Below are 23,587 nucleotides of genomic sequence, written 5' to 3' on the forward strand. Positions count from 1 at the left end.
ACGCGGCCTACAGCCCCGATGCAGCCTTCCTTCTGGGACGCTGGCCCACCCCAGGCCACCCGGCCCTCCCGATCTGTCCCCCATACAGCAGCCTGTGCAAACTTCCTGAAGCCCAGGTGTCACATCAGGAGCCTTCAGCTTCCGGGGGAACGGGTCAGGGCGAGAAGGACAAAGGGGCAAGGAAGTCTCCCAGGACCGGGCCTCAGCTGGGGCGGCTGGGAGTCCCAGTAACAGAGGTGAGGAGGAAAGGCGGGAGCAGGCTGGGGGAAGCTGGGGGTTGGGTTTGCTCCTAACAAGTTGACAGTGCCCCGAGACACCTAAGGGACGTCGAGTGGACTCCAGGGGCCCAGGCCCAGTTCAGAGGAGGGGCCCCGGCTGGAAATGTCAGGAGTCAACAGCCTGTCGATGACACTGGCCGTGGCCCAGGAGTGACGGGAGAGGAGCGGGCCAGGCCTGAGCCCCGGGGCCGTGCGCGTGGGCACCCCGGGCAGCACAGGGCTGGGCGGGAGGGGACCTGGAGCACGAGGTGTCTGGGGCTGGCGAGGCAGGTGGGGGCAGGGAGGGGGCCCCGGGCCAAGTGCCACCCTCGGGCGCTGGGGTGGGAACCCTGACGAGAGGCGTTCTGGGTGAGGAGCTGGGAATGCGCAAGCAGGTGTGCAGGGGCACTGGGCCCCTGGAGGTCCAAGGTGGGGATGAGGGTGAGGCCTCCGTGGGCTCTCTCCAGCCAGGGGTGGGGCAGACGGAGGCAGGGCTTCACCAGGGCTGTGGTCACAGGCCCGAGAGATGAGAGCCCGAAGCGGGCGAGCGAGGGCGCAAAGACCAGAGAACGGATGAGGGTCTGATGTGGGCTCGGTGCTGGCCTGCAGGTCCTGGTGGGCTGAAGGCCCGTGGGAGCTGGGGCCCCAGAGGGAGGGAGCCAGTAGGAGGGAAGAGGGCTGGCACCGGGCGCACTTGAGGGAGGCAGAGCTAAGAGGAGGCCACGAGGAGTTGGGGGGGGCAGAAGACAAGGTGGCTGGAGAGGAGGCCAGGGAACAGGGAGTCCCGGACCATGATGAAATCAATGAGAACAAGAGGAGCTGGGGGAGGAGAGCTGGGGGCGGAAGAAACAGTGAGTGATGCGACAGACGCAGGACAGAGGCGTGGCCCTCCCCCACCCGTCCCTGCGCTTCCCTGGGATGCCTGGTACAAGCCTGTCCCCTTGCCTGGCCGAGGGCTCTGGGGGGTGGGGGCAGGGTGGGGCAGTTGAGTGACCATCTGGCCGCAGGTGCTCACGGCGAGCTATCCTCCTTCCCTGTTCTCAGCCCCCAGGGCCAGCCCTGGCTCAGCGTCCCACGTGTGGGGCTCCCCCTCACCTACCTCTGCACCGCCCCTCCCCCATCCCAGGCGAACTGGAGGAGGTCAGAGGAGCAGATGAGCAGAGCCAGCCTCTTCTGCTCCGTTCCTCCCAATATTTGGGTTGAAGGAGGAAAACTGAGGCCCGAGGTGGAGACGGTCAGGCCTCAGGCCACCCGGAGCCATACCCAGGCTGATAGCCCCAGCCCAGGGTGGGGGAGCCTCTGCTCCAGGCCCCAGCCCCTGTTCTCTACTCCCAGCGCTCCCCAGGCCCACCGGGTGCCCCACCCACCCTCGGGCTTCCCGGACTCGGGGCAGTCGGGTTCCATGTAAGAGTCGTCCTCATCGTCGTGCTCGTAGTCTGTGGGGCAGATGGAGGGTCGGACTCAGGGCCACCCAGGCCAGCTGCACCCAGGCCGGGGTGGCCGGGCGGGGCTCTCAGGACCTCGCTCCCTCAGGGGGGCCCAGGGCCAGGATGAGGTGGGCAGGATGGGAACCCAAGACCCAGGCTGCCTGGGGAAGCCGAAGGGACGGAGCAGGGAGGCCAGCCAGCTACGTCTCCCTCCGGGGCAGCAGCCAGGCATGGAGAGGCGGCGGGCAGAGGATGGGGACGCGCCTCACCTTCATTGTCCGTGGGGTACGGAGAGAGGCTGATGTCCACGGGCCGCTCAATGGCACCGTAGAAGCTGTCTGTGTCCGAGCTGGAGTCGCTGAGCGCAGGGCGGGCAGGGCCGTGAGTACCGGGCAGGGGGTCTCCTGCACTCACACCCTCGGACACGCAGACAGACACACACACAGACAGACAAGGACGCAGCCACACGCACGTGCACACTCAGACACGCGGATGCAGACACACACACAGATAAACACGGGAACACGCACGGAGACGTGCGGACACAGAAAGATCTAGACACACGTCTACACACAAAACAAGGGCAGACGAGGGGACTGGAGGCTGTGGTGTCTCCCTCCTCAGCCCCACCGTGGTTCTCACCACAAGTACACCCCGACCGCCCAGACGGTGCCAGGCCTCAAGGCTGGGCCCACGTCCCCACCTGCTCCTGCCCTGGGGGCTGAGGCAGGGGCCTGCGGGACCGCCTAGGTGTACCCAGCCCTACCTGGGCCTCCCTTTTCTCATGTCTGAAAGGCCCGGATGGATGCAGCTCCCGCCCAGAGAGGCCCCGCTGCTTGTTGAGCCACCTTCACCGTGCGGTCATCAACGCCCAGACAGGCTGGGCCACTGCCCCGGGCACTCAGCCTGCTCTCGCTCCCTAGTGAGGGGCGCTGGGAACCCGAAGGCCTGAGCTGCTAGAAACGCCGGGCTTCCTGGGTGCGCAAGTAGAAGCACGTGTAATCCCCACATAGGAACCACCAGCGGGGCGCACGCACACACGTGCTTACACGCTCGGGTGCACACACACAGGTGCACACACGCGGCCCAGCTGGTACCTTCAGAAAAGCCTTCAAGGAGGGGATTCTGGGCCAAGCCCCCAGGGGTCAGGAGGCAGGCACACGTGTCAAGTCCAGGGCCCTAGTGACACCCACCCACCATCACACCCCCAGGCCCACCTGGCATCCAGAGGCAGCTCCTTCTTCTCATGGAAGTGGCCAATCTCCCTGCGCAGCAAGGTCATCCAGCTCTGCGGGTCAGTCAGGCCCTCAGCGGGCATGATGCTGCCCAGGGGAGGAACCCACCCTCATCCCTCCTCCCCTGCCTGCACTGGCTGGTCTGTGTCGACCACCAAGGTTGGGGAAGACGACCCTGGCTGGCCCTTCTGGAGCCGCGGCCCCCCTTCAGCCAACCCAGGGTTCCTCCTGAGACAGCGTGCTCTGAGTGTGAGGGGGCTGGCGCCAGGCCCTGGGCGTGAGGACTGGAGACCGGGGGGCGGCACCCACCCAGCTGCCCATGCCCCAGCCACGGCCCCTCAGGGCCTGGACGGGGGCCCTGACAGTTCCCCGTCCCCACAAGGCAGGTCCAACCCGGCCCCCCATCACCTTGCGCTCGTCCTCAGAGGAGGCAGAGAAGAACCACGTGCGGTGCTTCTTGCTGATGTGGACGATCTTGAAGGGGAAGACGTTGCTGGACGTCGTCTCCTCAGCTGCCCGCATCACCCTGAGGGCAGTGCCAGTGGTCACCATGCGGCCCATGCCCGCAGGGACGGCCCAAGCACAGCCCCGCCCCTGGACAGGTCTTGGCACCCAGCACCACGCCCCGAGGGACATGGGAAGATCTGGACGGTTGGCCCATCGATGCTGCTGGCTGAAGGCCTGGATGCGTCAGGCAGAAGGAAGCGTGTGGGCAAGGGTGGGCAGTGAGCGGAGGGCACAGGGGTCCAGGAGGGCTTCCAGGGAGCAGCGCATGCAGGGCTCTGAGACGAGGACATGCCACCCTCGCTGCCCACCAATGCTACTTTACTTGAATGCCTCGGGCCCCGCCTGGTCCCTGGCCTACCTCCTGGGGACCCTCATGGGGCTCGTGTCACCCTCAGCCCTGCCCCTGCTGCCAGGTGGCTGGCCTGAGAACATTTCAGGGAAGTGACTCACTGCGGCCGCTCCTGCAGCCAGGACATGGAGTTTGCGTAGAGATCACAAACTCTACCATGGGGGGGCGCTGTCAGGCTGGGCGCCTGGGGCAGGTGTGTCCCTCCGGCCCATCAGACGGCCTGGACCATCCCCTGCTGCAAGGCTGCACTCCCACCAGGCCAGGGGTGGTGTGTTTGGGGGAAGGAAATGTCCCTCCCCAGGGGACCCCAGAGTCTGACCCACCAGTGCCTGCTGGCAGCCACAGGGCCCTGGAGCCTCCCCTGGCCTCCACCTGGGGGATGGGCACTGGGCTGGGTGCTTGGGGGAAGTTTCCCTACAGAGCTTGCGGCCAGCATGTGAGTGCAGGCCTAGAGTCACCCCCCCCCACGGGCGCCAGTCCTGCCACTGACACCACGGGACCCTCAGGTTCTCAGAGGCAGGAAGGGCTGGGCCCTCCCGGGGTGGGCAGGGGCACAGACTAATGCCATTGGGTGCAGGGCCTGGGTGGTGTGACACCAAGACCTAGAGTCAGGAATCACACTTGACACCCCCCCGCCCCCCACCCGTGCGTGCAGGCGAGGCCGTGGGTGGGCCCACACGTGCCAACATGCCCCATCCCCCGGGGAGGGGGGGAGGGGGAGGCCCAGTGCCCATGAGTCAGAGAGCTCCTTGAGGGCAGGCTCCTGGCCAAATGATAGACTGGCAGCCCGCAGCAGGGAACTGGCCCCAGCCTGGGAGGCCCCGGGAACCAGGGGGCCTGGGGCAGGGCCTGGGCTCTTGGCCAAAAGGAGGTGGAGATGGTTGAGGGGGAAAAGGTGGAGAGGAAGGAGGGACGCAGAAGTCACTGGGCTGAGACCGAATGGGGACTCTGCAGAGCAGGCTGTTGCAACCCTTGAGGCTGATAAAGCGGCAGGAAGCCCCAGCCTCGACCCCAGGCCCTCGGCAACGGCCTGAGGCTAGGATGGAGCGGCAGAGGCTGGACCCATCCGAAGGGCTGGGGGTGTGAACCATCTCAGGAAAGCCTGGACTCGCCCTGGGTGGGAACCGGGGGCGAACCCACTGGTCGTGGGGCTGGGGGTCAGTGGGGCACTTACCGGTTGTAGCCACTCAGCGAGAAGGCGCCCTGCGGGGAGGCGGACGTGCTGCTCTTGAAGTAGTAGATGCAGCGCTTGTGGATGATGACGAAGCGCAGGGGCCCTGCGGAGCGGGGCGAGGGCAGGGGCTGAGCCTCCGGGCAGGCCCCACTCCAGGGACCACGCCTGGAGGCCCTGGGCGACTCCAGGCCAGGCCTCCTGCCCCCTCCCCAGGAGTCTACCACGGGGCCAAATGCTGACAGATGGATGGGCATGCGGGTCCCTCCAGGGCAGGGGAGATTCAGGGGGCTGTGTGGCGCTACCGCAGGCCCTAGGGACAAGGGACTAAAGTGGCTCAAGGAAGGGCAGAGCCAGGGCCAGAGGCCCAGGGAGGCCACAGAGCCGCCTTGCTGGGTGGAGCGAGGCTGGGGGCAAAGATGCCCAGAGATCTTGCCAACAAGAGCCACTGGTGTGGAGCCAGTTAAGGTGAGAACCCCTGGGGCTACTGCCCCATCCCCGAGCAGCCCCTCCCGGGCCTGGAGGCAGCTCACTTACAGCCCCTCCTTGGAGGCTCCCTGTTCAAAGAGGAGGGCAGACCAATCGGAGCCCACAGAGAAACCAAACCAGTCAGCCTGGGGCACCTCGACCAGGCAGCACAGGGCCAGGGAGTCCCTGGCAAAGGGCACAGCTTGAGCAAAGGCACGGGACGCTCGTGGCTGGTCAGAGGGGTGGGCGAGGCCCTGATGCTCTTGGGCTTCAGCATCTCCTAGGCCTGGGGGCTCTCTCCCTCTCCCAGCCTGCTGTCCTAGGCACCAGAGCCCCGGTCTCGTGAAGCTCTGGAGGTCCAGCACCCAGATGGCTGTTGGCCTGGTACGTGGGTTCATTGCAGACAGAGTGACTGCCTGACTCACTGAACACACACCTGATAAGGCGAGGGCACCACCCAGGGGCCAGACCTACCAGGCCAACGAGGGCTCCCGCCCCTGGCCACAGGCTGAAGCTCCCTTGTCCAGCTGGTCAGCACTGTGCACCAAATGCCCTCCTATCTCCACCCGCTGCACCACCCCAGACCCTTCCACAGTCCTGGGGGCTGGGGAGGCCAACCTCAGGGCCCCGAGGGGGTGCCGGCAGGGAGAGAAGGGAAACTCTGGAGGGCCCACCAGGTAAGGAAGGAAAAAGAGGCTCAGAAAGGAAGGGTGCTTGGCCAAGAAGGTCCAGTGGGGCTCAGCCCTGTCCCCACGTCCTCCCATTATGTTCCCCACCACTCAGGGGACTCACACTTGAGCAGCTGCAGCTGGGTGCCGCCCTTCTTGTGCAGGTAGCCAGCCTTGGCCACACCCCCAGGCATGGTCAGCAAGTTCTGAGCACCAATGGCCTTCATGGGGACGGGCCAGTGCATCTCCTCGGCCGCCATGAAGCTACAATAAAAAGGGAAGGGGACATGTCTCAGCCAGGGTTGGGGCCCACACCCTCGCCAAACAATCGTTTGGTGGGTTGGCTGGGATCCACAGTGTCCCAGTCAGCCTGGGGCATCGTTCGGGCAGGGGCCACCCAGTGCACGGTCTCCAGGGTCAGGCTGCCTGCCTCAGGGTTAACCCAGGCCCTCAGGGCCCTACATTCCAGGCCCGGCTGTAAGGCCCCGCTGCTCAACAGCCTCTTACTCATGTTCCAGCTGCTCTCCCAGAAACCTGGCAGGCTCTTTCAGTTTCACACTTCCGGCCTCTGCCTGGAATGACTGCCACCCCTTCTCACATAGAGAACTCCTACTCGCCCTTCAAGACCCAGATTCAGACTCCCCTCTTCTGTGACGCACCTCAATGCCCAGTCACATTCGGGGCCTCCCGCACCGCACCCCTGGTCCCTCTGAACAGCACCCACCCACCCCGCACTGTTTTATCCAGTGCCTGCCCCCACCCCACCCGGGGTATGGTCCGTCCGGGGGCCCCAGTGGAGTTGGAGGAGCAGTTCGGGTCAGACCCAGAGGCCCAGCCTTGCTGGAACTCCTGCCCCATCCCCAAACACACACACACACAAAAACCCACTCCGCTTTCAGCAAACCGGCAGGCTCAACAGATGTTTACCGCCTCCCGCCTCCCGCCTCCCCGCACGCCTGCTCCTCGGCCCCTGCCCAGGTCGCTCGGGCTGCCCGCTCCAGCTCCACCTAAGCACAAAGCCACCCCTCTGGCCTGCGCCCCAACCAACAGTGGAGCCTCCGACAAAGCGCGCCACCCCCGCGCCCGCCCGGCGGCCCGCACCGGACAGAACCCCGCGGGCGTAGGGAGGAGGGGGCCCCGCGCCCGCCCGCCCCGGGAGGTGCTGACAGACGGACAGGCCCCCGCCCGCCTTTGTTCCCGCCGGAAGCGCCGGCTCGGTCCTCACAGCGTCCACTTGATGGGCACGGCCGGCTTCGGGGGGTCGGCCCGCGCCCGCCTCCCCTGCGCGCACCGACAGGGCATCGGGCCGCGCGCCCGGGCCGCCGCCTCGCCTGCGGCGCCCTCCTCCCGCCGGCCCCTGGCCCGCGGCCGCGGCCCCTCGCCCGCCATGCCGCCGCGCGCCCCGCCCCCTGCCCGGCCGCCAGCTCCGCCCCTTGCAGGTGAGGCGCCGCCCCGCCCGTCAGCCCGCGGGGCCTCAGTTTCCCCGCCGGCCGCTGCGAGGGTGGGGCTGAGGGGGCGCGGGAACGCGGGGGCGCGGGGCGGACGCCTGAGGGGCCGCCCGAAGTCGGGAAGCCACGGAGGTGAACGGGCAGCCGGCCTCACGACCCCGCGCGGCTGGAGGGCTCCCGACCGCCCCCACACCCGGGCCCCAGCCCCTCCGGCTCCTGGCGGCCGAGACCTTGGGAAAGTGCCTCCTCCTCCTCCTCCCGGAGCCCCGGCCCGCAGCTCTGTCAAGGGTGGTGCGGGCCGCCCCGCCTTCCGGGGCTGAGCTGGAGTTGAAGCGGGGCTGGCTGGCGAGTTTCCCCTCCCCCCGGCCCCCCGGGGCGCGAGCACTCAGGCTCCCGGTCGGGGCTGCCGGTCCTCCCTCGTTCCTCCCCCGTGGCCCACTCTGGGCGGGCTGCGTCGCCTCTCTGACCCGGGATTCCTTGCAGGGGTCAGGGCTCCGGTCCTTGGCAGCTCCTTCTGCCTGGAAGGATGTGGGCACCTCTCCCAGGAGCCCCCTAGGCTGGCTACAGGCTGGCCTCCCAAGCGTGCTGCCTTCTCTACCTCCACTTGCATACAGGCTGCCACCGAGATGGGCCACCTGCAGCAGAGGGTGGGTCTAACAGCTTCCGCCCTGCTCCCACCCAGCGGGAGGTCCCTGGTTTCCAGGCCTCTACCTCAGGCCAGGGCTCTGGCCCCTTCCCGCTGCAACCAGCCCCTGCCTCTCACGCCTCTACAGCAGCCTCCCTACACCGAGGCTCCAGCCAGCCTCTGTGCCTGTTCCCAGTGCCCTTGCCAGCCCCACGCCCCCAGCATTCCCAGCCCTCTAGGCTGCCTCCTCGCAGCCCCCTGCCTGTGCCCCCCTCCACCGCCTCCGGGCAGCCCCACCCCACCTCCTCTCCTCAAGTCCCTCCCTGGCCTCCAGTCTCTTTCCTCCATCACCCTCCCCTCAGCACAGGCTCCAGGCCTCCAGTCTCTTTCCTCCATCACCCTCCCCTCAGCACAGGCTCCAGCACACACGCCACGCCCATCACTGCTCTGTTCTAAAGCTCCAGGACCTGCTCATGTCCAGCCGGCCCGTCTGGATCCAGCCCCTGGGGACCTTGCTCACGGGCTGTCCTCCAGCCCTCCACCTCCCGTGCGTGTGCCTGCACCAGCCAGGCCCGTGGCTCCTGTTACTCAAATCCACTGCGCTCCCCCCTTCAGGCCTCTGTCCACACTGTTCCCACTGCCTGCTGTTACAACTGAACTAACTCACCCTCAAGAGGTGGTTCAAATGAACACCAGTCCTTCACAAACTCCTCCCCAAACCGAAGAGCAAGGCACTCATTCTAAGAGGTCGGCGTGGGCTTCCCTGGTGGCGCAGCGGTTGAGAGTCCGCCTGCTGATCCAGGGGACACGGGTTCGTGCCCCGGTCTGGGAAGATCCCACATGCCGTGGAGCGGCTGGGCCCGTGAGCCATGGCCGCTGAGCCTGCGCGGCCGGAGCCTGTGCTCCGCAACGGGAGAGGCCACAGCAGTGAGAGGCCCGCGTACCGCAAAAAAAGAAAAAAAAAAGAGGTCGGCGTTACCTTGACACCAAAACCAAAGACCTCGCAAGAAAAGAAAACTACAGACCACTATCCCTATGAATGTCGGCGTAAAGTTCCTCACCAAAATACTAGCAAACTGAATCCAGCATCATATAAAAAGGATTCTACGCCACGTGGGATTTATTCTAGGAATGCAAGTTTGATCTAACATTCAAAATTCAAAAAATGTAGGAAATTGCGTGGTGGTCCAGTGGTTAGGACTCAGCGCTTTCACTGCCAGGGCCTGGGTTCAATCCCTGGTGTGGGAACGAAGATCCAAAAGCCTCACGGCACAGCCAAAACAACAACAACAAAAAACCCAAAAAACAAAACTCAAAGCAGGTAATACATTATGTCAATCTAATAAAGAAAAAAAAAAGAACATGCTTATGCTGACAGATGCAGAAAAAGCATTTGACAAAATTTGACAATCCTTCATAATGAGAACACCCAACCAACTAGGAGTGGGAGGAACTGCCTCAACCTGGTAAAGGACATCTACGAAGAACCGAGAGCTAACGTCATAAACAATGGTGAGTGACTGAAAGCTTTCCCCTACAAGCAGGGACAAGGCAAGGACATCAGCTCTTGCCACTTCTATTCAACATTGTACCAGAGGTTCTAGTCAGGACAATTATGCAAGAAGAAGCAATAAAAGCTATGCATGGGCTTCCCTGGTGGTGCAGTGGTTGAGAGTCTGCCTGCCGATGCAGGGGACGCGGGTTCGTGCTCCGGTTTGGGAAGATCCCACATGCCGCGGAGCGGCTGGGCCCGTGAGCCATGGCCGCTAAGCCTGCGTGTCCGGAGCCTGTGCTCCGCAACAGGAGAGGCCACAGCGGTGAGGGGCCCGCGTACCGCAAAAAAAAAAAAAAAAAAGCTATGCAGGTTGGGAAGGAAAAAGTAAAACTATTCAAAGATGAGATGATTAGAAAATCCAAGGGATCCACTAAAGAAAGAATGATTAGAACTGCTAAACAAACTCAGCAAGGTGGCAGGATACCAGATGGATACACCAAAATCAGTCCTATTTCTCTACACTAGCAACGAACAATCCAAAAATGGAAGAGGGTTAACTCAAGTGCCCCCTCTTTCAGGTGGTCCCACCAGCTCAGGCCCAGCACACAGGGGGCACCCAGGCAGTCCCAAAGGAGGTGTAGAATGCTGACCCCGCTGGGTGCGGGAGACTGCACGTTGCCTGGAAGGCGCAGGAAGCTGGAACAGCCCCACCCTGCTCCATCGCCTCCTCCCCCATCTGTAAGGAGACCTGGCATCTGTGTGGGGCAGGGGGTGCCAGAGGCAGAGCTGAGGATGATGGGGCCCACCCCTCGTCCTGGCTCCACACCTGAGCGAGCATGGGGAAGGAGCCGGGGTGGCGCGCGGTCCCACCCTGGTCAGCTCGGTGGCCAGGCAGGTGCAGGCCTGTGAGGGGCTCAGTCTCACCTAGCCTCCGTCCCTCTGCGGGCAGGAGGAGGGCTCTTGGGTGTCCACGGGCTGACCTTGGGTGGGGAAGGTGGGTTGTAGCAGGCCTGGTCGTGTTCCACCTTCACCTCCCCTGGGAATGTCCCTGCTTCAGGAACAGACATCCACCGCCCTTCTCCAGAAAATGGACCATCGAAGGGGAAGCTCATCCTGATGGCCGGATATCCTCTGGCCGCCCGGCCCTGCCCTGCACCACTGGGTGAGCTGGGTTGGGACCTGCCCAGGAACACAGTGCTAGGCACGCTCCCCAGTCTCTGCTCTGTGCCCACCCCCACCTTCTCTCCCAGCTGCGATTGGTCTGTGTGACCCAAGGCCCGAGGCTGTAGGGGTGAGGGCAGAACAGGCCGGAGAAAGCTGCTCTTTCCCACAGAGAGAGACAGCTCCGTTGGTCTCCAGGAAGCGCAGGCTCTGTGGCTTCCATCTGCCTTGGAGCTGCGAGCCTCTGGGGCGTGTGGTCACATCCCCTGCACAGGCCCACACAGGAGCCGTGGCTCCGCACACTCGGTCATTGTCACACACGGTGCACCCAGACGGGATGTGTGTATGAGCCACACGGCCCGAAGGCAGAAGGTTCTGTGTGTGCACACGCGTGTGTACCGGTGTGAGCCTGTGCACCAGGTTGCCTGGAAGGTGCATGAGGAAGGCGCTGGAGGGCAGGGTTCCCTCGGCTCTCCTCTCCTGCACCCGCAGGTGCGGTCTCGGCTGTGGTGAGGGAGCTAGCACCTCGTGGGACCACAGGGTCGGGGTTCCGTCAGTGGTGACCAGGCCGCCCATGTGTGGGAGCTGCAGGGTGAGGAGGGTCTGGGGGTCCCAGCCCCGAGGGAGAAGAGACCAGGTCCCCCAGTGCACTCACTCACACCAATGCACACACTCATTCGTCACAGGCCTGCATGCACGCTTATACACTCACGCCCGAAGACACACTCTCACATACCCACCTGCATATAATCATACGTGCACACGTACACACATGCACTCGCACATACACATGTACTCGCTCACACAGGCTCACACGCATACGTATGCACACACTCATCGCACATGTACACGCTCACATTCATTCTTATACATGCACTCATTTTCACACATGCCTGCTTGCACTCAAATGTACTCATACACACACACTGACTCACGTGTATATTCACACACACACACACACACACACACACACACACACAGCCTCCAGGGGCTAGCAGGACCTTTCATGGGTGGCCCCAGTGCCCTGGGCAGGCAGCGTGGGCACAGGTCAGAGTAATCATCACTACCCCGCAGCCCTGCACTGGTCCAGAGCCAAGTCTGACCCGACAGCTCATTAAACCCCACAGGCGTTGCTTTACCTCCATCTCACAGACTAGGACGCTAATGAACAAGCTCAGCAAGTCGTCAACTCGCATGGAGCGCACCGGGCACTCACCGTGGGGACCAGACTCTGTGCTTCTCGAGGACCACCCCACGTCACCATCCTAACACCCCCTGACGTGTGAACCTGTGTCACCCCCACGACACTGATGAACACACCAAGGCTCGGAGAAGCTGAATAACTGAGAAGTCACACAGCCAGTGAAGAGTGGAGCGCTCAGCCTGTCCCGCCCGGCACAGAGCGGGCGCTAGGTGGCGCTGGAGGGGCGGGGCCGCAGCGCCTCTTGGTTCCGTCTCTCCTTTCAGTTTCTCCTCCCCCTTCCTCTTCCCAGAATCTTTCTCCATAAAAGAATGAAAACCAAAAATCTCCAGTGAAGGCCAGTGACGAGCCATGCCAGAGGGAGGGAGGGAGGCACGACCTGGGCTGGGGTCCCTGAGACCCTGAGGCTCTTCGGCTCCCTGCCAGGCCCCCCAGCACTGCGCTCCCAGGGCAGGCAGGCCGTGGGAGCTCACACAGCTCTCCGTGTCCCCGCAGTGCAGGTACGGTCACGCTGACACATCATCACACTCACACACGCACACACACAATGTGTGCACCCAGGACCCAAACGCCAAGGCCACCCAGGCAGGGCAGCACATGACCAGGGGGCGGGGTTGTCCTCTCTGGGCTCCCACTTGCCCCGTCCAGCTGAGGGCTCTCCTCTCCGCGGCCCAGGGCCAGCGTCCTGTGCGCCCCACCGCGGGCCCCGTTGAGGGGGGTTCTGACTCGTCACGGGGACTCCCTGAGCGGCTCTACAGGTGCTGGGCCGGCACCACCTCCCGAGCCCCCCAGCCCCAGGACCGCCCTGCTGACCTGGTGGCACTGACCCAGCACATGACTGTCTTCCTGCCTGGCGACGGCTTGGGGGCAGGTGTCCTGGGGCCCAGGAAGGCCATGTGGCTCAGGGGCCACGAGGCGGGGCTTCAGCCGGCCTCCCCTAGGCAGGCGCGGTGCGGTGCCCCGCGCAGCCCAGAGTGCTGGGCCGGCTACGCCCGCGGAGCCTCCTGCTGACAGCCGCCTGCTGCATCTGGGGCCCGTGGCCTCCAGGGCTTCCTCCCCGCCCAGGGCTTCCTGTTGCCGGGCCCCTGGGCAGCCACGGGTAGCCAGAACTTCCTGCCTTCCACCCTTTGAGGTCCTGAGGCCCGGCGCTGTGCCCAGTCAGTGCCGTGTGGCCTGCTGGCTTTGGGCCACGCCCACTGTGGCCAGAGACCACAGCTCGCCAGGCCCCGGGATGAGGCCAGCTATGCCCCCGGGAGGCAGCTCCCTGCCGGTCCCCCCCAGGGCCACCTCTGTACGTTTGACTTCTTCCCAGCAAATCGCTGAAGCCCCAAAGCCCAGGGCGCCAGGCCTGGCCTCCCTGACCCCAGAGACAGCCACACAAGAAGTCGGTGCTTATGCCCCGCACGGGGAGCTCACTACTACCCGGGCGTGCTCCCACCACCACCACGGGCGCCGCTGCCCAGTTCTGCCTTCCGAGGCTACACGGCGCAGCTGTGCCTGTGGCACCAGAGCCTTCTGCGTTTCAAGGTGGCCACCTCTCTGCCCTTTGACACCAAGGGACCAAGGGATGGGTTCCGAGCCTGGGCCCAGGCGTCGGCCCGTCACCTTCCCTCCGTCCCCCAAGCCTTCTGCCCCACCCCATCCCCCCATGCCAGGCACAGCCTCTGTGACACAGCTGCTGTGACAGAGCGGTGATCGCCACTCTCTGCTGCCTCTGTGAGCACCCGGCTGGCTAGAAAGCACTTACAGCCCCAGTGGCAAAGCACAGTCCTGTCACTCCCTGGTCCCTGACCGGGTCCCTCCCAAGCCTGCTCTGCCCCACCAAGCCGGGCTTCCTCCCCCGCCCGGGTCCACAGCCAGGAAGCTGGGAGCAGGGATTCAAGCCCAGGCTGCTCGGTGCTGAGCCCCCAGGCCCCCTGCCTCTCCTCCCCCGAGCTTGGGTCTCAAGGTCACACCTCGCCCAGGGAGGACAAGACCAGCTGGAGGAAGGAGTGCTTTGGGGCCACGCCACGGCAGGATTTGAGGGTGACACAGGCCGCAGACTACGGGCGTTGCAAAGGCCTCGTCCTGCCCGCCAGGCTTGCCAGGGCACAGCCCCACAGCCAGCTGTACCAGTGCCTCGTCAGCCTGCATCCCTGCGTGTCGGGGCCTGCGGGAGGCCGGCCCTGGCTGGGGGGCCTCCATCTCCCAATGTGTGCACAGCCCCAGACCCCTGCCAAGGTCCCCGCACCACCCGGGGGCCAGTCTGGGGTGTGAGACTACCTGCTATCTCCTGGAGGATGGGGCTGTTGCGTACGAGCTGTCCTCAGGGCGGGACCCTGGCCTCCGCAGCCTCAGTGCCCTCGGTGGCAGTGGGCAGGCCATGCCTTCAGGAGAAAGCTGACCACAACAGATGGACGGGCGGTGGCAATGGGGAGGTTCAGTGGGGCCCCCTGCCCTTCCCCTTCGCAGCCTGCCCAGAGTGGGGAGAGGGCTCCCAGTCAGACTCAGCTGGGCACCCCGCCCACCTCTATCCTCTGCCAACTGTGGGCCTCAAGCTACTGACTTAGCCTCTCTGAGCCTTAGTTTCTTCATCAGTGCTGAGGGTTGAGATAAAATAGCAGGTTAGGAGCCCCTGGGGCTTGGGCAGCCAGGACAAGCCAGTGGAGCAGTTCTGGGACGGGGCAGGGGCTTCAAGGGGCCGTGAAGTCCAGAGGAGGTGCCCAGCAGGCACTGGATCAGGGGAGGCCTCCAGACGAGGGGCCAGGCTTGACTGAGAAGGAGTTTGCTGGGGCAGGGGTGGCCTGAGGAAGTCAAAGTCCGGGCAGCAAGTGGCCAGAGCCGGGGGAGGCTGGGGGGGCGGGCGGCAGGGGGGAGGGGGAGGGTGTGGGCACAGGCCTGCAGATGAGAACTGCCCGAAACGGGAGGCCGCCAGGCTCTCACTGGGACATCCCATCCCTCACTGGAGAGACAGAAGGATGGATCAGGAGGCCTGGGGTCCAGGAGCCACAGCCCCCCCTTGCCCCTGCCCCAGGAGGGCCACCAAGTACTATCCACAGCAGAGGCAGAGTAGGCAGAGCCCCGGCTCAGCACTAAGGGGCCTAGGGGCAGTCACGCCCGAGCAGAGGAACAGGGGTCTCCGTGGAAGTCAGACCTGCGTCGACTCCTTCCCCAGCCCTACTCCCTCTGGGAGTCTGAGGTCAGGATTCCCGGGGTTGCTTTGCGACCTCTGAAGGCCCCGCCACTCCAGGCCTCTGTTCCTCCCTGTGCCCTCCCATCTCCCGAGGCAGCATTTCATCCCTGCAGCAAATAACGCAGCGATTCACATTCCTCAAACAGAGGACATTCAGGGTCCCTCCTTCAATAGTGGGAGCTCCACGACCTTTCACGCTGTGCTGAGAATAACCAGCCCCCAAGCAGCAAGATGTGTGGGGCTGGGGTCCCTGCCCTCAGCAGCTCTGGTCTTCCACCCAACCCTCCCCAACTTGCAGCTCCTCCCCCAGCTCCCAGGGCGGCTGCCTCTAAGTTCCAGGCTTGCGGACCACCCACCATGCCAGACGCAGCACACTTAGCAGGGTGGGTGGGACTAGACAGCGGCGGGGCAGGGGCCAAGAGTCGGCCTGAAAAAGTGGAAGGGAGAGCCTTCTGGGTTCCGGGGGTCCTCAGCCTGCCCTGGAGCCAGGCAAAAGCCCAGGCAAATGCCCACCACCTCTGCAGCAGGCCATGGAGCCTGCCCCACCCTGATGCTCACAGCCCACTCACCTGCGGTGACCCTGGGGATGCTAGGGTTCAAAGAGCATGGCACTGGCCGGGCCAATGGTCAGGGAACAGAGGTGTGGGGACTGGAACCACGTCCCTGAGAACCCCAGCCCGGTGTCTCCCGCAGTCTCCCAGAGCCCTGTGCCCAGTCCAGTGCCCACCTGTCACCTTCATGCCAAGGAGGGCCTGCCAGGCTCAGGGAGGGCCCTGGGGCCAGGGAAGGGTGGCTGGCACCTCCATTCGTGTGAAAACCTCAAGCTCTCAAAATAAGACGCTTTGCATCAGTCCCTCACAAAGGAAGGGCCCAAGGCCACCCACAGCCACCCACCTACTTAGTCCCCACCCTCCGGGGCCAGGGCCACCAGCCCTTCCCCTGTCTGAGCCTCACTCCTCTCTGCACAGGTGCTGTAAGCTGCCTTCCTGCGCAGGGCTGCAAGGATTCCCGGGAATTTGGTCCTGGGTGCCATCCAGCTGGGCAGAGGGAGCGGGTGGCATAGAGGGCAGGGTCCTGGTCACACCACCCAGTGTAGTGTGCTGAGTGGGGGCCCCCAGAGACATATGTCCAAGTCCTAGTCCCTGGGAACTATGACCATGACCTTATTTGGAAAAAGGATCTTTGCATATGTAATTAAGGATCTTACCATGGGCCCTAAATCCAACAACAAGCATCCTTATAACAGACAAAAGAGAAGGGGGAAAAAAACCCGGAAAAAGAGATCAGACTTGCGGTTACCAGAGGCGGAGGGTGGAATTGCAGGAAGGTGGTCAAAAGGTACAAGCTTCCAGTTATGAAATAAATAGGTCCTGGGGGTGGAATTGCAACACGGTGACTGTAGCCAACAGTGCTGTATGATGTGCAGAAAAGTTGTAAAGAAAGTAAATCCTAAGAGTTCTCATCACAAGGAAACATTTTTTTCCCTTTTTTCTTTTCTTTTTATTGTCTCTGTATAAGAAAGTGGATGTTAGCTGAACCCTATTGTGGGAATCATCTCACAGTATATGCAAATCAACCATCATGCTGTGTGCCTTAAACTTAAAAATAAAAAGAGAGGGCTTCCCTGGTGGCGCAGTGGTTGACAGTCCGCCTGCCGATGCAGGGGACGCGGGTTCGTGCCCCGGTCCGGGAAGATCCCACATGCCGCGGAGCGGCTGGGCCCGTGAGCCATGGCCGCTGAGCCTGCGCGTCCGGAGCCTGTGCTCCGCAATGGGCGAGGCCGCAGCGGTGAGAGGCCCGCATACCGCAAAAAAAAAAAAAAAATTATAAAATAAAAAAAATAAAAAGAGAGAGAGAAAAGACACAGAGGAGAAGGTGATGTGAAGACAGAAGCAGAGATTGGAGTGATGTGGCCATAAACCAAGGAAGCTGAGGAGGGCTGCAGGCAGCCACTAGAGGCTGGAAGACAAGGGAGGAAGGAAGGATTCTCCCCTGGAGCCTCCCGTGGGAGCGTGGCCCTGCTGACACCTTGATTTTGGAGTCTGGCCCCAGGACTGAGAATAAATTTCTGTTTTTTTCAGCCCGCAGCTTGTGGTACTTTGTTAGGGCAGCCGTGGGAAACTATTTTACACGGGGACTGGCTGAAGTTCTTCCCCTGGATGAATTCACAGTCAATTTGAAGTCCTGGGCGGGCCAGCAGGGCGAGGCTCGCTCTGCGTGAGGCATCCAGCTGGATAGGGTAAATCTGAGCGGGTTTCCACAGCCTCACCACCTCCCACCCTTCCCGTGCACGGGGTCGGAGGCCACACCCAGCCTACACCCACCAGACTTGCTGGGCCCACCTCCGGACCCTGGTTCCACCCCTGGCCAGCCCTTCCTTGGCTCCGTCCAGCCATTTCCACCACGAAGCAGAGGCCAGGCTGGTTCCCTGGCTGAGTGTATGGGGTCTGGCCCCTGCTTGCTGCCCTGAGTCCTCGACTCTGGGCCTGTCACACAGGACCACCGTGCCCCACCCTGAGTACGCGCAATCTTCTCCACCTGGAAACTATATCCTCTCCAACAAATGCTCCCTCATCCTCTGAAAACAGAACCATCTAGAACCTCACCCCCTCCTCTGCAATCTCCAAGTCAGTGGCACAGCCTTGCCCACCAGGGTGTCACATGTGTTTGTATCCCTAGCACTCCCCATGGGCCTGGGTCCCACTGAAGCCCCAGAGCCCGGTGCCTGGCCCACAGAAGGGGCCAAGAGCCCGATGGATGGGTAGACAGATGGGTTCAGCGTCACATCTACACACACGGCCATACCCCTGACGTGGCTATACAAGCACATGCCTGGACCTCAGAGCCAGAGTGAAGCACTAATCTGACCCCCACCAAGAACTGACGCCCAGTGGCTGTGGCAAAGTCCCATGGCCCGGGACCCCCCACCGCCTAGTGAGGTAAGCCGCCAGCCAGCACTGGGTGAGCACTGGAGTCTGCTCACTGCAAAACAGAGAACAGGCCAGCATCCCCCGAAGACAGCAGTGTGCTGGGGTCTAGGAGGCCCCCAGGGGCTTCTCAGGGCTACCCAGGGTGGAGGCGAGAGGCAGTCCAGCCACTCCCGTGTCGGCGGCAGAGGGAATTAGGGGAAGTGCAGAAAGAGGCCCACATGCACAGCTGCCCACATGGAGCCTGGGCTTCAGAGGGTGGTGGCCAAATGGGGTTTCTACTCTGGGACCCTCGGCCCTCGAGCTCTGTCCCCATAGAGGACTCGTAGAGCCCACGTATCCCTGGATGCCCCCCACCCCGCCCCGTAGCAAGTTGGGGCCCTCCTCTCCAGGCCTGGCGTCTCTGCCTCTAGCAAACATTCCCAAACTGAGCAGCATCTCTCAAGGGCCGGGGTCGAGGGCTGGATTAGCCTGGGGAGCAGAGCTGGGGCCCCTCAAAGAGTCGGGGCCGCTGCGCACCGCACACCAGGTGCGGGACACACTCAGCAGAGCCCTGGGGAGGAGGGAGCTCGGGGCCTGGCCAGGAAGGAGCAGCACGTGGGTGGGAGGGAGGATGGCTGGGCAGGGGCTCCAGGCCCAGGGTCCCTGTCCTTGGATATGGCCATGGTGGGCAGGGGTCGGTCTGGGGGAAGCATAGGTTAGCATCGTCACTCTCTTGTCTCAAACCACAAGCCAGCAGAGGCGTTTCAGGATTCACACTTCAGTTCATCATGACACTGAGAAGTTTCCACTTTTTAATTGCTTGAGGAAAAAGCTCTCCAGAGTGCTGACGTGTGGGCCGGGTCCGCCCCCGTGTTCCTGGCCCCTCGCCTGCCCGCGGAGGCTCACTGCTGCGCATCACAGCCAGCAGGCACCACAGGTTCCCAGCCCCGCCCGCCAGGACAGGGCTGCTCCACCATGGGACCTCGCTAGGCAGGACGGCGCGGTGGTGATGGCTCAGGCTTCCTTGGGGACAGGATGGGCTCAGTTCTAACCTTGAGGCCCACAGCTCCTGTGCGGGGCTGTCCTGAGGGCCACCGGGCATGGCTGGGGGTCAGGGTGACTCCAGGGATTCCGTGGGCCACGCCGTCATCACCGTCGCGTCAGGAAGGGAGAGCGCTCTCCTGAACCTCCCCTGCACAAAGCCAGGCGACACCTTCCCATCCTGCCCCCGTGGGTCTGGAGCCCCGAGTATTCCCGCCTCCTTGCTCACCACTGGCCCCATCTGAGCCAGGCTTGCAGGGTTGAAAATTCCACCTGAAGGTGACGGATACCTTTGCCCAGTGCTGTGCTCAGCCTGGAGCGACATCTCCCTTCCCCTTGGTCCCACCCCTGCCTCCTCCGCCCCACATCCAGACCCACTACCTGCACACACAGCCCCTGCCCTTCTCCTGCGTAGGCTCCGCCCACGTGCAGAGCCACACTGACTGCGGCATTTTCAGCCTGTCTGTTGACTTTCTGACCCTTCTTCGATACAGCTCAATGGGGGGTGACATGACAGCCACTCCTTGTGTCTGTCCCCTGCAGTGTCCCCAGCATGAAGCTGCCCGGGACACCTCCTGCAGCATGAACAGATCCCACCTCCTTAGCTGGACACTCCCGACTCCACATGGGGTCCCATCACAGAGCTCGTTCACTGAATGAAACTGTTCATCTCTCCGTAAGACCCCCACTGCTCTGTCCCTGGCGGGGGGGGCCTCTGGCTGCAATGACAATGCCTAGTGCGGGGGCTCTGCCACCCACGAGCAAGGCCTGCACACCCCGGGAGTGACCTCGGCCAGGCGCTTGACCTCTCCCAGTCTCACTGTCCTTGTCCACAAAGCGACCAGCAGGCACCGGCAGGGCAGGTGTAGGGCCTGGACAACGCACCCTCACACCCCGAGCGCCCGGTGGGCTGAGCCCCAGGCAGACCAGGCTGCCCGACACTGCTGCCCACCCTCCAGGGGCCAAGGGGGTGTGGCTGGGCTGGAATCTGCAGAGCCCCGTTGTCAGGTCGCCCAGAAGGGGACAGACCGTCTCCTCTGAGGTCACTCCTGGCAGACGAGGAACACGCAGACGGCAGGACTTCCCCAAACCCAGCCCGCTCCACCGTCTTCCCAGCGGCCACCGTGCGTGCTCCTTGGGTCGCGTCACCGTGCCTCCCTCAGCACTCCAGAGCCTGGCCCTCAGTGGCGGGTCTGGGCCCCGACGGCAGCCCCAGGCCTCAGGAGCACAGGCTACCACCAGCCAGACCCTCCTGGGGACACATGTACATGTCACATCCTGTGGGGACACGTCCCCACTTGCTGAAGCCAAGGCAGGGGGGTCACAAAGGCTGGGGGTACTTTCCTGTCTACGGTCCACCTCTCGTGACAGGAGGGCCAAGTCAGTGCGCCAGGGCAGGGGGCACCCTCCGGGAATGTCCGCCCAGTGCCGAGCCGTCAGCCCCCACGGCCCACTCAGTCCCCGGCGGCCGTCTCCCGCTCTCCCGATGAGGAAGCTGAGGCTGAGCGGGCTGCAGCAGTGGTCACACAGCCAGCACCACCATGTGGCCCAGAGCCAGGGCCACTTCACCCGCCACATGCAGCCTGACACTTCCCACCAAGCCTGGGTCTCGGGGGCATGAGGAGGAGCCCCAGGGCCTACTGTCAGGAAGGATGCCAGCTCCCACCCGGCAGAGAACCCAGCAGCCCAGAGGAGGGCTCCAGGCTCCGGCCAGAAGGCTGGGGCACACGGGGCTGGGGATGCGGCACATGCCAGCCTGTCCTCGTGAATTCAGAGTCTGCTTCTGTTTTACACGTATCTCCGGAGCCCAGGGGGAGCTCGTCAGGAGACTGTCCCGGCCACAAGCCCCCACCCTGAGCCCTGTTCACCGCTGTCCCCGGTACTGGGACAGAGGGAGGCCATCAGGGCATCGCCACCTGTCAGCAAACGCCGCACCCTTCACCCCCGGATCCAAGCTGGGCTCCCGATCTGCTGGGGAGGCAGCCACCTCTGACTCATGTCCTTGTGACAACGCTTCCACCCAGATGGGGTGACACATCAGGCAGCGTCCGCACGCCATAGCCAAGCAAGAAGGTTACACGGAAAGTGTCTTGAGTAGCAAAGAGCTTGTGCAAAGGGCCTGGGGTCGGGGTGAGAGGAGGCATCCAGAGAGACCTGGCCCCACTGCTCCTTGCAGGAGCCGAGGGTGGAGGCCAGAGGCTGGCCCTGACAGGCACGCTGCAGGGACACTTGCTGTCCGCCGGTGCCAGGCCAGGGCAGCTGTACGAGCCCTCCACACTGGCAACCACCAGCTGGGGCGTCCCAGCGTAGGCCACCAGGGGCACTGACCTTGACACCAGTAGCATCTGTTCCTTTACTCATCTCTTTAGGATCTTTCGTGCCATGGTGGCCTCCCTCAGACCACAGGAACCAGAAAGTTCCTGAGTACCTTACAGCATTTCACCAAGTCAGGGCTCCCAGGTCAGGACAGGACAAAGGGCATCAGGACCCAGGGGCATGAGGTGTGGCCCCGCATCTCAGCTGCTCCATATACCTCTGGGGGTCCCTGGACCACTCACTCACCTAGGAACCTGGTTCAGCAATTGTCCAGCAGTATTTTGGTCTCCTGCCCACCCTGCCACAGGCTGGAGCCCGTCAAGTCCAAGTCCATACCACAAGGTCCCTTCCCTCCTTCTTCTCACTTCAGCAATTTAGGGTTTGGTGTCTCTTCAGTTTTAATCCGTTTATTTTTATCCTTTTATCATTAATGTTCATTTTTTTCTTGGCCGCACGGCCTGCAGGATCTTAGCTCCTGGACCAGGGAGCGAACCCCGTGCCCCCTGCGGTGGAAGCGCAGAGTCTTAACCACTGAACCACCAGGGAAGTCCCCCTAATGTTAATATTTTTAGGCTGTTTTCAAACATTTTTTTCTTTGACGCTGTAGATTAACCTTCACTCTCTGAGTTTTCTAATTTTTTTTATATATATATATATTTTAATCAATTAATTTTTTTTTGCGGTACGCAGGCCTCTCACTGTTGTGGCCTCTCCCGTTGTGGAACACAGGCTCCGGACGCGCAGGCTCAGCGGCCATGGCTCACAGGCCCAGCCACTCCACGGCATGTGGGATCTTCCCGGACCGGGGCACGAACCCGTGTCCCCTGCATCGGCAGGCGGACTCTCAACCACTGCGCCACCAGGGAAGCCCCTGAGTTTTTTATTTTATTGCATTGTTTCTGCTTTTGCTCACCTTTTATTCCTTGGTCAATTTTAAGTTGGCCTCAGGAGGGTCTTGTCCTCTCATTGGCTACTTGCTGGGGTTCCCTGCAGGCTTGGCGGGGGCGCCCCATGACGGGGCAGCCCCTCCGCCGGGCTGCCGTGGATGGGGGCTGGGGGAGCAGGCCGCAGCCACTCCCAGGCCTGGGTCTCTGGCTGGACAGAGGCAGGGGGACAGAGACACACCCAGAAGGGAGGGAGCCAGAGAGAGGCCACGGGAAGAGGCACGGACAGGGGGGGCAAAAGATGGAAGGAGGAGCAGGCCGGCTCCCCATGCGGTGTGGGGACCCGAGAACGCTGTTCCTCCTCAGCCTGGGAGCCCTGGGCCGGGCGCTGGATGGATGACTCACGGCCCTGGCTCCCCTCCGAGCCCCTCAGCTGGGCCCACAGGGGGCCTGGCTGGCCTGACGGTTCCCAGGCGCCCTCACACTGCCCCATTGTTCAGAGGCCCAGTGAGGAGAAGGGTCTGGCGGTGGGCCCAGGATGGTGGGAAAGGGGCCCAGCCCCAGCTCTCCTGTCCCTCTTGGGCAGCCTTGACAGACAGGACAGGGGACAGGAGGGGGTGGGGGAGGGCTGTCTCCATCCAGCCACGCTGCCATCCTCCCAAGGCTGGTGGTCCTGGAGGATGCTGCGCCCCGGCCCCTCTCTCTGAGCCGCTGTCCCAGCCACAGCTGGGAGGCAACTCTCAAAGGCAACTGGGCTCAGTCTCAGGCTCAAGGCCGTCACCCCGTTGGTGCTCAGCCACGACGACGGACGGCTCGCACGCCTTCCCTGACCGCCTTCCCTGACCGCCTCGTGCTGTCCCCACCCTGCAAACTGAGGTCACCCCGGGACACCCTGATGCCCCACAGTCAGGCTGGGGAGTGGTGCCCTCAGGGGACCTCAGAGCCCAGTGCAGGGCTGGAGGAGAGGGCCTCTGCTGAGGCCCATCCCCCCGCTCCCTTCCCCCAGGCCCGCCCCTTCCACCGGCACAGCAGCCTTAGAAAGCGTCCCCAGATCCCACAGGCAAAGTGCCCGCGGGGCCCCTGTGGACAAGGCAGACACTCTCATCTAACCCTCAGCCTAACTAAGCCTCCCAGAGGCAAGGTGGCTTCTGATGGTCAGCAGAGCCAGGGGTCAAGCTCCCGAGTGCCAGCCCCTAAGGCCTCCTCCTGGCTGGGGACCTGCCACCGGGCTGGGGACGCCTGCACCGGGTGGG

At 63.4% G+C, this 23,587-nt stretch overlaps 1 protein-coding gene across 11 annotated transcripts in view; it reads right to left on the reverse strand.

Annotated features, from left to right (window-relative positions):
- Positions 1-23,587, reverse strand: part of SH3BP2 (SH3 domain binding protein 2) — a 41,524-nt gene that overhangs the window by 4,717 nt on the left and 13,220 nt on the right. For 2 of the 11 annotated variants that reach the window (XM_060148839.1, XM_060148837.1), the window contains exons 2-7: positions 6,207-6,346; positions 4,950-5,052; positions 3,328-3,445; positions 2,902-2,972; positions 1,954-2,042; positions 1,625-1,693 (exon numbers count right to left, since the gene is read on the reverse strand). In XM_060148839.1, coding sequence (XP_060004822.1) covers positions 1,625-1,693; positions 1,954-2,042; positions 2,902-2,972; positions 3,328-3,445; positions 4,950-5,052; positions 6,207-6,342 — 586 coding nt within the window. In that variant the 5' untranslated portion in view covers positions 6,343-6,346. Of the gene's footprint in view, positions 1-1,624; positions 1,694-1,953; positions 2,043-2,901; positions 2,973-3,327; positions 3,446-4,949; positions 5,053-6,206; positions 6,347-7,307; positions 7,472-10,574; positions 10,631-12,825; positions 13,057-23,587 lie in introns of those variants that run through there. The other 9 variants (XM_060148831.1, XM_060148830.1, XM_060148836.1 and 6 more) reach the window with 9 other exon arrangements.

This window comes from Lagenorhynchus albirostris, chromosome 4 (genome assembly GCF_949774975.1).
Source record: "Lagenorhynchus albirostris chromosome 4, mLagAlb1.1, whole genome shotgun sequence".
In the NCBI taxonomy this organism is placed as follows: domain Eukaryota; kingdom Metazoa; phylum Chordata; class Mammalia; order Artiodactyla; family Delphinidae; genus Lagenorhynchus; species Lagenorhynchus albirostris.